This window comes from Haemaphysalis longicornis, unplaced genomic scaffold, assembly GCF_048455015.1.
Source record: "Haemaphysalis longicornis isolate Haplotype H1 unplaced genomic scaffold, Haemaphysalis longicornis Haplotype H1 scaffold_19, whole genome shotgun sequence".
NCBI classification, from domain to species: domain Eukaryota; kingdom Metazoa; phylum Arthropoda; class Arachnida; order Ixodida; family Ixodidae; genus Haemaphysalis; species Haemaphysalis longicornis.
The window spans coordinates 8,021,356-8,036,816 of record NW_027526288.1 but is presented as its reverse complement, the minus strand read 5'-3'; the positions used below and the strand labels follow the sequence as shown (position 1 = coordinate 8,036,816).

At 45.7% G+C, this 15,461-nt stretch overlaps 1 protein-coding gene across 2 annotated transcripts in view; it reads left to right on the top strand.

Annotated features, from left to right (window-relative positions):
• LOC144166799 (TATA-binding protein-associated factor 172-like) overlaps positions 1-15,461 on the top strand; it is an 89,934-nt gene that overhangs the window by 12,684 nt on the left and 61,789 nt on the right. For both annotated transcript variants that reach the window (XM_077696291.1, XM_077696290.1), the window contains exon 2: positions 12,435-12,558. In XM_077696291.1, the coding sequence (XP_077552417.1) occupies positions 12,435-12,558 (124 nt within the window). The remainder of the gene's footprint in view (positions 1-12,434; positions 12,559-15,461) is intronic.

Genomic DNA, 15,461 nt, shown 5'->3' with positions numbered 1-15,461 from the left:
ATTTAACTCAATCTCTGCGATACCTGCGTGCACTGGTTTTAGAAATTGGGGTAATTTTGTTGCCCCATTTAGGTAGGCATTGGCGGATGCTACAATCCAAGCAAGTGTGGCAAAACAAGTACTTCCTGGGCTCCGCAGCTTTTTTTTTTTTTCTTTCAAAACACCGAATCGTGCTCGCAGAGTGGCCTGCAAATGTTGTATTATGCCTGTATGTTCTCCCCTTCCTTTTTGTGTTTCAAAATAACAAGTGTCTAGATATTAACTGTCACGCTAAGCACCATTTCGCACATTGCCCATCACTCTGTCGATGGGAGTGTCGAATCGTCCACTATGAATGGAAGATAAGGCAGAGCCAATATTTGCCCAATGCAAATACAGCAGTGGTGGGGGCGGGTGTCCGCATTGACTTCGCAAGAGGACCTGGCATCTTTCCATCCTTTGTTGTTTGTCGTTGATTTGGCAACATTATTGTCCATTTGGGGCTATTTTGAGTTCGTCTATGGTCGGCATGAAACCCCGTTTGCATATAGTATGTCCTTCACCCTTTGTAACCCCTTTTACTCAATGCCCCGCAATGAAGCCTGTAAGGTATTTTTAAATAAATTAATAAACCAGATCGTATGATTCAGGGCATAGACATGTGAACAAAGGAATACAAGAATGCCGTGACATTTTTATGATAGGGACGGTCTGAAAGGTGCGTGACTGACAGAGCTTTTACTGGAGCTCGCAACATGATACACAATTGTGAGATATCTCGGAAGGAAAAACAGAAAAAGAGAAAGTAATTTCTTGAAAAAAAAAAAAAAGTTGTTGCATAAAGTTCCAAGCACTATCCCACTTTCTGGTGGTCCCTTTGACTAGAGATTTTCGGTTTCTACTTATTCTTCCAGCGTGGCCCCGGGATCGAGGAAACGCACTTTGTGTGACAGCATTGCAGTCCTCGCATCTTCTTAGATCTTTGATATATGGTTCAGAGGCGGAGTCCTTTTAATGTTCTTTCTTTTTTTCTTTTTTTGAGTTGTAGAAGCAGTAAAAAAAAAAACGCAGTTCAGGCTTCTTGCTGTCCTTGCAGAGCACCTTTCTGGCAAGTGCATCGGGATGTTTGGCTTTAGCAAACCCGTATCCTTTTTCAGGAAAAGAGGGATTTGGGTTTGCTCTGGAAAAAACTTGTTGCCTGGTGAGCGTTAGTTTGGGCATGGGATACCCACCGGGAACCTTGTAATGATCTCTGTGGGAAATTTCTTCTGGAACTTGGGCGCAAGTCCTATTGTTACCCCCAAAACTCTTAAGAATAACTGCACAGTTTGTTCTTAGTAGGCATTGGTGGCTTGGCAGTGAGCTCAACTCCGAAACCGTTTTAACGTGTCAGTTTCCTTGAGTGTATCGGGCGGCTACAGCAGGACGTGATGAATGTGGTTCCGATACGTTGGGGGCTGAAAACCCCGCACCACGCTCCCTTGTTGTCAAGTGCACAACAAACAATCAAACAGAGCCTGCGTTTGCACTTCCTTTGCTTGCCTAGTTCGTGATTGATGGCCTGGCGGCCGTTCTGTGTCTTTTCCTCGCGTGATTTGCTCGCCATTGAGCAGGCCTAATAAGAGCGGCTGAGCAGCTGTTGTGGGTTTTTTTTAAGGGAGTGTTTTTTTTCTTGTTGTTTTCTTTTCTCTTTGGTTGGGGCAGGGTGGAACTTGAAGAAGGGGGCAAATAATGCACAGCCCCAGCTGCGGCTCAAAAACAAAGCCACCCACGCAAATTTATGGTGCTCGGCTAGGAAAAGGACCCCCCTCTTTTTTCTTTTCTTCAGTTTTGTCTGTAGACAGATGCCTGTTTTTATTGTTCCCATTATTGTTTTATTGTCCCTAGTTTGTTGAACGAGTGCAGGCTTTTCTTCTTTTCTTTTTGCCGGCGTTAAACTTGGACTTTTTTTTGGACTGCATCGCATACTTTTTTGTACGAGGTTGTGTGGAAAAAGAAATACAAAAATGTGCCTGTTTGGGAAGTGTGTCAACTTCTCGCCTAGTTTGTTTTGCGTCTGTTTGTTGAGCACACAATACGTTGCTATGAGCTCTCCGTTGTCGTTGCTCGCTCAGTTGGAAGAAAAATTACCAGGTGGTGGAAAAAGCTCTTGAGGCTAGGTCCGCTCGGGAGTGCTTTATTTACGCACGGTCGCACACTGTCAACATAACAATAATCAACCCTTGCATACCAATCCAGTGCTTCCAGTGTTCTGGCCAGTGCTGAAACGAATGCCCTCAAAGTCTTTTTTTGAAAGCACGTCAAGGGCCTCCTGCAGTTCATGCCAGATCTCCACTGTGCTGTGAAAATGACAACCTTTGAGCTGGATATTTGTTTATGGGAAGAGGGTGAATAGTGCAAATTTGGCGAGTAGGGTGGGCGTGGAAGTGAGGTGCCACTGTTGTGGATGGTGGACTGTTGCCAAAGGACAGTTCGGTGGCAAGGTGCATTGTCGTCTTGAAGCATCCAGTTCATGCGTCCTCTGTATGTAACCGTGCGTGCTACGGAAAACGCTTTACAAGGCTCGTGGCATTTTTGGGAATTGTAAGAACAGCAAGAGTTGGACAGCTTTTAGACTATACGCAAAGGACTATGTTTTTTGACATACCGGCTTATGAAGTTTGGTGCTTTCTGTGATGATAATCATTGACTGGTCATGTCCTTCACAGTGGTGCTCTGTGGGGGCTTGGACCAAATGTGGATATGGACAAAAAAAAAATATTCGGACACTAGTGCGCATGCACACGCGCACTCGCACACACACACACACACACACACACACACACACACACACATGCACACAGGTTTCATTACAGTTTCATGTGTCTCAGTTGCACGGACTTTGATTCCATGAGAGCATCTTGCACGAAAGCTTAGCAAAATGCCAGATGGTTGTGCATCTTTTTGTTTTTAATGGGGTAGCAAAATGCAGTATTTTGTAGTAGCAGCAGTGGATTGCCTGACCAGCTTACGTGGATGAACCTGGTGCTTCTGTCACTATCGCCATGGGTACATTTTCTGCGCATCCATCCTTGTTAGTCCTGCTTAGAGGTCTTTCTGAAATGCCAGATGGCCACTTCCACTGCGATTGATGCTTTTACATCTTGGCTGTCCTTGGCAGTGCTCAGCAAAGAGCAATGTTGTTGGTTTGATTCCCAGCCGCGGGAGCTGTTTCTCTAATGGAAGTGCAAAACGAGCGCCATTCCAATGCATTTGGAGATCCACAGGCGGTCTAAATGTATCCGTTGCACTTTACTGTGGTTTGCCTTGTGGTTTGCAGGCACAAGGGTGCCAATACCTGCCTTTTGCTCTGCTCCGTGTCTCATGTCAGCACTGAATGGGTGTTTACAAGTAGAAGGCTTGGAGTTTGGTTTAATTGGTGGAAAATATTTTTATCAAGAGTGAATTTTTCTATCGTAGTTCCAGGATTTCACTGGCCGCCAATGCTGCTCTCGATGCATTTGTGATTGGATCCATAGTCCGTACATACTCTGGCATGTTGCTACCATGTAGTGCGCACCGCCCTAATTTCACTCGAATATGGGATATCGGTTCATTGAATGTAAACCAGTTTTAAATAATTTATTTCAATAGTGAGGTATTTCTGCACCCTCCTCGGGCAAGGGGAAGCGTTGCGGGGTGACTAAGCAACTTTTCAGCTGGAGGGAAAGAAACCGCTCACAAGCGGCGTAGCTCAGAAGAAGCGTGGAGAAAACGTTTGTGCGGTGACTTTTGTATTGTCTCGTTATCTCTGTTGATGCGTGTACGTTTGCCTATAAAGGGTGCTGAATAAATTGACGATGTGCGAAGAAAGTTATTTGTTGATTTGTGTCCAGGGACCTGCTTTCTTCGCCTTAACTGCATGTGTACGTATGGCATTATTTGTTTGTGTGAAAAGATGAGGAAAGGGGTGATCTGGCCGTTGACACGCAGCTCGGCATTCTTTTCTCTAGGTATGCCGGTGAATGTGCCCATTCTGTCGCCATTGTTTGAGTCCCCTACATTGTAGCTTCGTCCCCGAGAGATGTGTGTGTTGGTAGGGCACGTTCACCCTAGCAGAAAGCAGCCCTCGGGTTCATATTTGGTTAGCAGGCGAGTTTGTGAAGGGCTTGACTGATTTACCCGTGTCTAATGAGCGAACCTAGCGCTTACACAGGCTGTTTGCAATGCTTCTTGCATGCGACGTGCATTGGGAGATGAGTGATGGCCGCGTGGGATGCACTGTTGATGATGGCCTCTGTTTTGGAATGTACACTCGTGAAAGCGTGTATATCTGACGCCGCGAAGAGTATAAATGCAGTGTGTCAGAAATATCTGGTCAGGTGTGACGTGAGGTGCCGTTACCCAAGCCAAAGTTGCATGAATGGGCTTTAGACCGCTTGTACAAACAGAGCAGGCTATGACGCCATGGGAAAGGAAGCTCCTGTTTATCTTGTGCTTCTGCTACCTGCAGATCTGCTGTGTTTATCCAGGGGATCGTTGGCATGATGAATGAGGATAAGTGGCCACATTTCTCGCCTTTTTTTTTATAAGGTTGGATCTGTGTGCAAGTGCAGTGACAAAATACAAAATTTGAGGAAAGGATTGTATGAAGCAGACTTGGAGCCTTCTGGGCCCTTGAAACTTAGCATGCTTTCAACTATTTGAACATAAGAAGAGCTCGGGATTGGAATCCAGTGTGTGCTTCGCATGTACACTTCATTTCAGCATCTGTGCAGGCTAAACTAAGCTAGTGTTTCTTAAAACACTTGTGCATTTGGTTCCCTGTGTACGTATTAACTTATTTTACGACGCCCGCATTATTTAGGCCGAGCATGATGTAGGATCTTCTATGGACACAGTGTGGTGGGGAAGGCGGTTTCATCCCTTAGATGTTTTGGGGAGCGATGAATCGGAGAATGTGTTTGTGCGGCCAAATGGAATGGCAACCTTGAACTGACAGTTGATGTTGGATGACATGTACCTGGGCCATGAGAAAAGGTCACGTGTCATCGATGGGTTGCGGAAAAAAGATTTGTGAAACAGGGAATGTCGTGAAATTTTTTGGTGATTGTGTAAACTTGATAGAACCAGGTTATTTTTCATTAGTGAAACACTGGAGGTACAGGAGTAGTCAAAGTATAAATCGAGCTGAGCAGTTTTGTAGAGATCCTGCAAGAGTAGTTAGGTTTTGTTGTGCAGGGTCTCAGATTGCCAAGGCATACTTCAGTTTAGGGTGAATTAGTGTCCAATAAAGTGTTAGCCTAAGGGAGGATGGGGCATGAGAGAAATTATGGCAAATAGGCTAAGGAACAATTTGCGTTGCTGCAGACATAATTAATATGTGTGTGCTATGTTAAATCATTTCTGATGTGGGCACCAAGATGCTTGTATGAAGTAATGTATGCAAGAAGGGCTCTGGTAATGTTGTAATTAAAGCGCTGCTGAGGATAACGTTAGCGTGTAATGGTCATGCTTTTACATTTGTTTGTGTTAAGTGTCATGTGCCATATGCTGCACCATTTTGAGAGAGTTGAGATCTGCTTGTAAGTCAGTGTTATCCGTTTGCGTTATTTATTGCAAAATTCATGACCAATCATCAGCAAATACTTTTATGTAGGAGTTTATACCACTGGGAAGGTCAGTCATTAATATGTATTAAAGAGCAGAGGCCCTCATACGGAACCCTGCGGTACACCGGATTTAACATCAGAAGGCAGAGAATTGTATTAGCAGTCACAAATTGGGTATGATTGGTCAAAAAGCATTCTATCCTCTTAAAGGTCAATGTTTAAGGTACTGAGCTTAGGAAGTAATAATTGATGAGACACTTTGTCAAATGCTTTTTGAAAATCTACAACGATGCAATCTAGAGATGAACCGCGATCGAGAGCTGATGCAATGTTGTATGTGAATGTTAGAAACTGCATTTTGCATGAGTAATGTTTCCAAAAGCCATGTTGAAATGGGCTGAAAGATGAGTTGGATTTGAGGAATGATACAAGGTTAGAGTAAATGCAGTGCCTAGAGTTACGTCCGACAGAACCCAAAATTGAAAACTAGAGTTAGGTCCGACGGAACATTAAGCCAGTTTCTAGAGGTACGTCCGACGCAACTTTAAGCCAGTTTCTACAGTTACGTCCGACATAACCCAAAATTGAACACTTAAGTTATGTCTGACGGAACTTAAGGCCAGTGTTTCGAGTTACATCGGGCGTAACATAAAGCACAATTTTTTTTACTGCTAACGGAACCAAACACCGTGGCACTGTATATGTGTAATCCATACCCAAAATTGGGCTTCCTCAATTATCAGTCCCGGATCGTCCGTGGACTGCCCGAAACGTGATCCGGTGCTCGATTTTGCCATGTATTTCTATGGTACTTCTGGTCCGAACGCAGTCCTGTGACTGCCCGTGGACCGTCCAGGACTGGTAAATCGAGGGGGCCAATTATTGAAATGGTCACTTGTACTATAAATTCGAAAACACAAATGTTGCTGCTTTACAGCCAAACCGGTTCGGAATGAGTAAATTATAGGTAACATGTTCGACAGCGCCAGTTCCCCGAGACCTCTTTCTCTATATGTCTATGTGCCTGTGTGTCCATGCATAATAATAAGCCTTGTAGGTGCTCTGGTACTTTCACGTCCTATCTCTTGCCCCCATGTCAACAGTGCTCGTATTTATTTCTGCAAATTAAGTTATTGTTGAAAAAAAAAAAAGTTCCTCGTCAGTTGAATGGCCGGGAGCATGATATAAGTGCCCACACTACTGCAGCGATGTGAGTTTGTATCCCAGCTGGGTTGGAGTTTTTTTTTTTTTTTTTTTAATTGAAGGATTCAAATTTTTCTGTACTAGTCACGGAGCAAGAATATATATAGGAGGGGAAACGCCCATTGCGGCAGGCGCGATCGAGCGACCAGATAATGTCACTATGATAACTACGGCGACCTACGGAGCCCCGTAGCTGCGGCGGCGAACAATTTGACAGCGACACCTGGCGGAATGTATTAAAAGCAATACTGTTGTTTGCAGCATTCGCCACAAAGCGTGAATGGCTATGCGCTCGAGCTGCTGCATGGCGCGGGCAAGGAATGCGCGCGCGCGTGCGCGCGTTATCGTCCCGCAACGTAGGTGATGTTGGCACTTTTCAGTGCACTGTCGCATAACCAATAAATTGGCCGGTACTACCAACTCGCTTTCAGCGCATCGCACGCGAGCTAAGGCCATGCCGACGCTCACGGGAGCCCCGAAAATGGGAGCATAAACCAGCCTGGAATCAGAGCAGGCGAAACGTGCCTGCAGTCTTACGCCTCAAATGTAACAGCTTGTTTTGTGCAAAAGTGATCTCTCTTTTCGCAGTGATTTCCCGAATTCCGTTGACCGGCTGCAAGGACTATGACCGTATCCTTCGCGCAGTTCCTTCCGCGCATTTCCTTCGTTTGCCGCCAGATGTCGGAAACTTGACGTTCGCCTAGTGCTTGTGACGTTATCAGGCTGCCCCAGGAAGCTGTTTCCCCTCCTATTTTATTCTTGCTCCGTGGTACTAGTCCACGTACACTTCTTTCCATATCCAACACATGCAAGCGAAGGAGAAGACGGGAATTAACAAAACGGAACCTCCTTACGTTTTTCATTAGTCAGCCAGAGCAATTAACTACAATTTATCGAGATTTCTTTTTTTTTTTTCTGCGAAGAAATAAAGGAGTACCAGGGCATTCGCTTTATTACTCCTAATCAATTATTTATTATTAGGGCTAGGCTATTGATCGATTAATGCTTTAGTCTCAATTAATTGTTTTAAGCTTGTCAGCAACAGAAAGAAAAATGCCATGTTGAAATCATACGCAAGCATGTTGAGTATCATATTCATGTTTAAATAACACACTTTACGCCAAAGCAGAAAACGATCCAGTATGCGAAAAGGTGGTAGTGATTAAAACCGAAAACTTATAGCCAAGGCAGACGGGAAAATAGGTATATTGTCAATAATATTTCATCAACAACTCTCGGACTTTAAACACAAAGTCGACTTGTTCGTGTAGCCCTGAACTTGTGTGTCTTCATGCCGCAGGGCAAAATTTCGAATAAAACTACAAATGCACTGGTACAGAAAACGAATGGGCACTTGTATATACCGTTTTGCCGTTGTATTAACTATTTCTGTAGTAAGCAAAGTGTGATTAATCGACGCCATTTGCAGTCATGGCGGGTGCTGATGTTCTTGATTCTAGAAAAGTGTGAGTGACGAACGAGCTGATAAGCATCTCGCCCGCATCATGCGCCATGATGATGGCCTACTTACCTCATCTAGAATGCGTGAACGAGTGTATGAGCATGAACTTATTTCTGCTACTACATAATTCTTTTTGCTCATTTTTTCTGCCAAACCAACACAACCGAATAATTGATGCATAAAGCCAGCCTAATTATCGGGTTACAATGTTAACCGACGCCCAACCCTATTAGATACATTTGTTAAAAGACTCTTGACCCATGTAAATTCGTTCTTGCCGCAAACTGCAGACGCTGCAAACTGGCACTGCACCCACGGCACGAGGTTCAGTTTTGTTAATTCCCGTCTTCTCCTTTGCTTGCATGTGTTGGATGTGAAAAGAAGCGTACGTGGACTAGTACAGAAAAATTTGAGTCCTTTTTGACGCCTATATTATGCTGACCACTCGACCGATGGGGAGCCGGCGCTGTCGAACATGTTACCTATGATTTACTCATTCTGAACCGGTTTGGCCGTAATGCAGCAACATTTGTGTTTTCGAATTTGACACCATGTATCGTACAAGTGACCATTTCAATAATGTTGCGCATAGATTACACATATAAGAGCATCACGGTATTTGGTGCCGTTAGCTGTAAGAAAAATTTTGTGCTTTATGTTACGCCGAACGTAACTCAAAACATTGGCCTGAAGTTCCAGGAGCAGCAGACAGTCTTTCGCCTCATTCAATCTGGATCCTTCCCCCACCCAACAAGGCTACACCTCATGTTCCCGGAACAGTACTCGGCCGAATGCAAATTTTGTAAAAAACCAGGATCACTCCGCCACATAATTGGGGAGTGCGACTTCAGCTCAGAAAATCCACCCCTCCTCCATCCCCCCACCCCCTCTTTTAGAGAGCAATGGGAGATTTTGATGTCCAGCTCCTCACTCGCGACCCAGCTAGCGCTGGTCGACCGGGCGCAGGCGGCCATGACATCATATGGGCTCCAGTGAATAAGGAACCACTCCCAATTTAGACGCTCAATAAATGTATTCTCTCTCTCTCTCTCTCTCTCTCCATCAGGCGTAACTTAAGTTTTCAATTTTGAGTTACGTCGGACGTAACTCTCGTTTCCAATTTTGGGTTCTGTCAGACATCACTTTAGACACTGCGTAGAATAAATGACTTGCTCTAAAATTTTACAGGAAATAGAAGTTAACTATATTGTCCTGTAAGTTAGGGGAGAGCCCTGGTTGTTGGATTTAAACACAGAGACCACCTTCCCCATTTCCCAATTGAATGTCATAGGACAGTACTGAAGGGATTGAAAAAAAATGCGTGACAGGATTATTGATGAATAAACTTTGGTGTTTTTTTAAGAACTTGGCATTTATTTCATGTACGCCACAACTGGAAGGATGTTTCAGGTTATGAATCAGCTTCATAATGCCCACAGGATCTACTACAATAGGGCCCATTGTAAAGAAGTTGCAATTACATAATTGCGGCACAACATCAGCAGGACAATTCAAAAACGACTTAGATATATTTTTTTTTTTTTTGTGGTTGCTCGATAAGCTGCTAAAATATTTCTGTAAGCGAACCAGCGGGATGGCCAGTTTTTTCATTTGGCTACACCAAATAAGCATTTCTTTCAGTTCTGCAGTTGTTTTAGATCAGATGTAAATCAAGGTGAGCATTATTGCCAGAGGTAAATATATTTGTTAATCGAAAACGTGATTTTTTTAAAACAAGTTCCAGTTGTGTTCCATAGTGCGATCAAAAATGCCTACCATGTAGGTATCGATAAAAGATTCAAGTTCTGTCTTAATTGAAGTGTAGTCGACCTTTGGTGTAGTTTCTGATCATTTTGCGGTCTGTAAGCCGGCGTGAAACATGAGCTTCTGAGGCAAAGTGAATGGAGCAATGGTCGGTTAAACCAGTAAGGAAAATTGGGTGTCGCACAAGATTGGAACCATTTGTCAGGACCAAATCTACTATGTTCGCGGACGTCGGACCCACTCTGGTTGGTTCGTCAACCAGCTGGGTCAAATGGAAGTCCAGACACATTTTAAAAATGTAGTGCTGTCTCGTGATAAAAAACTGGAAGTGGGGAAGGGCACCGACCAGCTTATTTTGGGAAAATTTAAATCCCCTAGCAAAAACAACAGTGCATGCAGAAATTTCAAGACTACGTTGTTACAAACATTGTGTATTTTGTCGCAAAACCCTGATGTAGCATTCGGCGGATGATAACAGGCACAAAACAGGGCGTTTTGATTATGTAAATAAATTGAGCAAATTTGTTATCACCAAACTGGAAGTGAGACAATCGGCTACAGCGATCGATACACTGCCGCCAGGTTGATTACAGCGATCAGCTTGGTTTACTATGTATTTTTTATCACAAAAAAGAAAAAAAATTCCAAGCTTGCTTTTGACAACCAAGTTTTTGTTGAAACTACTATATCTGCAGCACTGTCATCAAAAAGGGAAGATAGGGAATCGCGCTTGTTAGTGACACTGCGCACATTTGAAAATAAGACCGACAGGTTTTTTATCATCATATTTTGGGCGCGGGGCAGATGTTAGAATGACAGGGTATCGAACCCCTGGACGTACGTATCATCGACATTCTTGGCTTCTTTGTTGCCACAAAAAAGCTGAATTGCATGGCTCTTGCAGCATATGGTGCCAGGGGCAAGTTATGTCTAATGGGGCAGAAGGTAAATAATTTTTGCTTTGGGCATTGCAGCCAGCCCACAATAGCATAAAAAGCATCAGAACGTTTTACTCTTTCATAGCGAAGAAAACCGAGCTTTGTGTACCTTTACGGAAAGGTACAAGGTTGAGAATGTACATTGTCCTTTTTGGTTATTGGGCGGCTATGAATTTTAGATGTTGTTCTTTGAAGAGGAGGTTTGAAAGCTAGAGGGCCATCATACAGTGCACTGTGTTTGCCTTCTTTTCAAGCCATTCCGGCTTTGGACAGCTGGCTTTATTGTCAATGTAGTACAAAAAAAAAAATCCGGCTTTCAGAGCACAGGGAAAAAAAGCATTCGTGAACTTTCCAGCCGCTGTTTCGTCGTTAACATGGGATGAAAAATGAGGTAAATGCAAGTTCATCGAATTAAATTTCTGGCTTTTTTCTTTTCCATTCGCCTTTCAGGACAACCATTCACAGGTGCCTGTGGAAAAGGCAGATTGATGTGACTTGCCAGCTTTGACACAAAGCTCGCATTCCTATGGTGTTGACTTGACTTGATTGGGGCTGCTTGCAGATCTGGGATAGCAACATGCAAGCACTGTTGAACTTGCCATGGGGGTTTTCTGTGATCGCAAGGGCATGCAACACACTTTGGTTTTGGAATCGTTGGTTTTCGTGCTGAAAGGTCCACCACACCTTCCTTTATTGCTCTTTGTTCCTAGTCTGTTGTCCAGTTTTGGTTGTGTGGGTGTGTTTCTTCTGCAGTATATGTGTATGTGTTGGTAGGACTGCCTTTTCTTGGGCCTGGAACATTAAAGCATCCATGAGGTCTTGATCCCACATGCTTCCCGATGGATGCGTCATAGCTTGTGCAGCCAATGGGGTGTGTGTCCCATGTGTGTAAGAGCATTTATCGGGCAAACATAATGAATTGGCCTCACATTCTCGAAAAGAAAGGTGCTGTGTTGAAGCCCCCGCCCCCCCAAATATTATCAATTGCTGCACTGGATGGGAAAGTTTATTTTACTCACTGTTTACATTAGCTTCACGTAGTGTTTCTTTAACAGACCCGCTGCGTTGGCTCAGTGGCTGTGGCATTGGGCTGCTGAGCATGAGGATGTGGGTTCAGTTCCCGGGTGCGGCGGCCACTTTTCTGATGGAGGCGAAAAGCAAAAAACGCCTATGTGTAAGAGATTTCGGCACACGTTAAAGATCCCCTGGTGGTCAAAATTAAGCCGGAGACCTCCACTACGGCGCGCGTCACCGCCCGTGTAGCATCGGCGCATTAAACCCTGCAATCAGTCAATCAATAAATCATTCAATCAATCAACCTGCTTATTCAACACTTGATGCATTTCTTTTTCTTTGCTACACCCACTGGAAAATGGGTAGAGTCTGAGTTGCACTGTTGTGTCAACTCCGCGACCCCATATTTGCTTTGGGGCCTGTGGGGCCTGTGGCACAAGGCCCCTTCCGGCGCACACCCCATCTCTCTGCACCTCCTTGCAGGCTCGACCGCCTGTTCCTGCTGCTGGACACGGGGTCGTCGCCCGTGACCAGGCGGGCGGCCGCCGTCCAGCTGGGCGAGGTCCAGAAGCTCCACCCCCACGAGCTGCACAACCTGCTCGCCAAGGTGTGTATATACGAGGAGGACATGGTTGCTGGCCCACTTTCTTCCTGGCTGTGCCCTGCTGAATCTCCCTCTGTTCTGTCCCTACTGCTGTCCGATGGCCAGGCACAGGCTCTTGTTTCTCTGAGACACCAGAGGAGGTGTCTAAAATGGCGTTGATGCGATCCAGCCGGGTGCCACCCTTGTACAATCAATGCGCAGTTGTAATAGCAGACAAACCACATTGGTGTGACAGACCGCACTGCAAATGTTTTGCCGTAGGTATTGTTACCAGGCAGAGACGTACGAGTACAGCCTGCGTCTCATCGAGCTAACGTGGCTTGCGAGCGGCTTGCAGGAGGGTTGCCTTCATTCCAACGACGGAGAGCCAAAGCCCAAACTTAAACTGTTAAATTCGTGGCGAGTAGAGAGAAATGGTAATGCAGTAGCGCGCTTCTGTGCTAAAGCATGACAACTCTGTTGGGCATGGTAGCAACCTCTGGCCAAACCCAAACAATGCCCTGCCTATTCATGTTGAGGCGCGCCTTTTTATAACCACAATTTCCGAGTGGTCAGGCATGCCTCAACACGAAAAGAGTTTTCAGAGCAGAGTCAAACGCATACAGTGAAAGCACTCTCACTGGGTCTGAGAGGGCAGTCAGATGCCACACATAGCTGTGTTGGTCCGATGTGCTTGTGCTGGAGGGTCCTTGGGCCACTCCACAATCGCAACGCCACCTGCCCCCGCAGGGGGCATTTGCTAAAGCAGATGTTTGCGTGTACAGTGCGACACCACGGACCCCAAGCACCCACGTTTAGTTGTGCGTGGCAGCGCCGTGACCAGGGAAAAGAGGGTCCTGGTGGTTGAGCCGGCGCCGAGTGCTTGGACCTTTAAGGCCCCTTGGCGAAGGCAACACACCACTTTGGCCTCCGCCTCTCGTAGACGGCACCTCCGGTCTGACCCGCCCGGGGGGATTTCGCAGTCGCCTTTTCCTGTCCTCCCCTTCAACTTTCACTTTCCTATCTTCTTTCTAACAACTTTCCTGTCGTCTCGTTCCTTCTTCAGTTTCCCTTTTTCCTGGCGGCTAGGGTTAACCTCGTGTGGCGGACAACCCTGAGTTCAGCCATATTAGGTTATTGCCGAGTTCAGCCATATTAGGTTATAGCTGTGGTGTATAGCTGGCATGGGAGGGACTTGCTCGCGAGTTCCTGTCCCGTCCCCTTGTTGGGCTCCATGGTGGGCGGCTGGCACCATGGCCGAACAGATTTTTCATTTTATGGCTTCTTTTTTCCGCCCAACTGATCCCTCTCGTAAAAGAGGGGGCACCGATGCAACCGCCAAGTTTTTCGCAAAAAACGTCAACAACTTCCCTCGATTCCACGTGGTGCACAGCAATCGCGCAGAAAAAACTGCCCGACTCGTCTCACCGTTCCTAGTTTCAAAGACTCTAACATCCACCCTAGGTGAAGGCTACAAAGTAAAAAAAACTAGCTAATGGAGACCTCGAACTGCTCTACAAACACCAGTGTGACAAACTGCCAAGACTAACGCCTTTTGGTGAGATCCCTATAACTGTAAGTGAACACCGGTCACTCAACACGGTCCGCGGAGTCATCTCCAATGACGACCTGAAGTATGTGTCCGAGGAGGAACTTCTAGAAGGCTTAAAAGACCAGAACGTCACAAATGTCTATAGGATAAAAATCAAACGAGAAAACAAAGAAATACAGACCAAGCACATCGTCCTGACCTTTGCATCCAGCATACTTCCAGAATCCGTTGACATAGGCTACACAAAGATGAAACTGAGACCGTACGTTCCAAATCCCCGCCGATGCTACAAATGCCAACGATACTGTCACGGCTCGCTAAGCTGCCGGGGCCAAGACACCTGTGCAAAATGTGCCTCCCATGAACATCCTGCTGAAAATTGCGAAGCTGAAACATACCTTTTTGTGAACTGCGAGGGCAACCACGTAGCGTACTCTCGTGTTTGTCCAGCGTGGAAAAGAAATCATCACACTGAAAGTGACTGAAAACCTAACATTTCGCGAAGCACGGAGGCGACTGTCACCAGCGCATACCCGTGCATACTCCGCTGTGGTGCAACAGGGCGCAGCATCACAGTGGTCTTCGGCGCCTGCTGAGGCCACACCAAGTGAGGCTGAAGCAAGGCCCCCCGTGCCCCCGGTGGAAGCAGCTAGCGCTGCACCACCACCTCCAAAGCGGGCTGCACGGACCCCTGGTTCGGCAGTCTCCAAGGCCTCGCCCCACACGGTGAGGTCGGACAGTTCAACACACGTGCGTCCTGCACGAACCTCCAGCGTCTCTGAAGAGACAATGTACACAGCTGAGGGAGGTGGTTTTGTGCCGTCTACTTCGGAGGTGCGGCGGAACTCCCTAGAAAATGGAAAGAAATGCAAAAATCGTATCGCGGGACTGAAAACCTAGTTTTCACTTGATACAAATATAATATGGCATTCCTAGTCCACTGGAATTGTAGAGGACTTTTAAATAATTTAAGTGACGTCAAAGAAATATTCGCAACTCGTTCGCCTGTAGTCGTGTGCGTTCAGGAAACGAACCTAGGTCCTAAACATAAGAACATACTAAAAGGATACCAGGTCTTTCGTTGTGACCGTGAGAAGGCGAATAGGCTCTCTGGTGGTGTCGCCATAATTGTGCAAAATGGTATTGCAGCTCAAGAACACAAACTGAAAACTAGGCTAGAAGCAGTGGCTGCCACACTGCTTGCATTCAAAACAATCGCAGTCTGCTGTGTGTACTTGGAACCACAACTCACGGTAAGACTGCTTGATCTAGAAGACTTAGTAAATCAGTTACCAGAACCGTTCTTAATAGTAGGTGATTTTAATGCCCACTCATCTTTTTTGGGGAAGGGAAAAAAAACTGGTGTAAGAGGCCA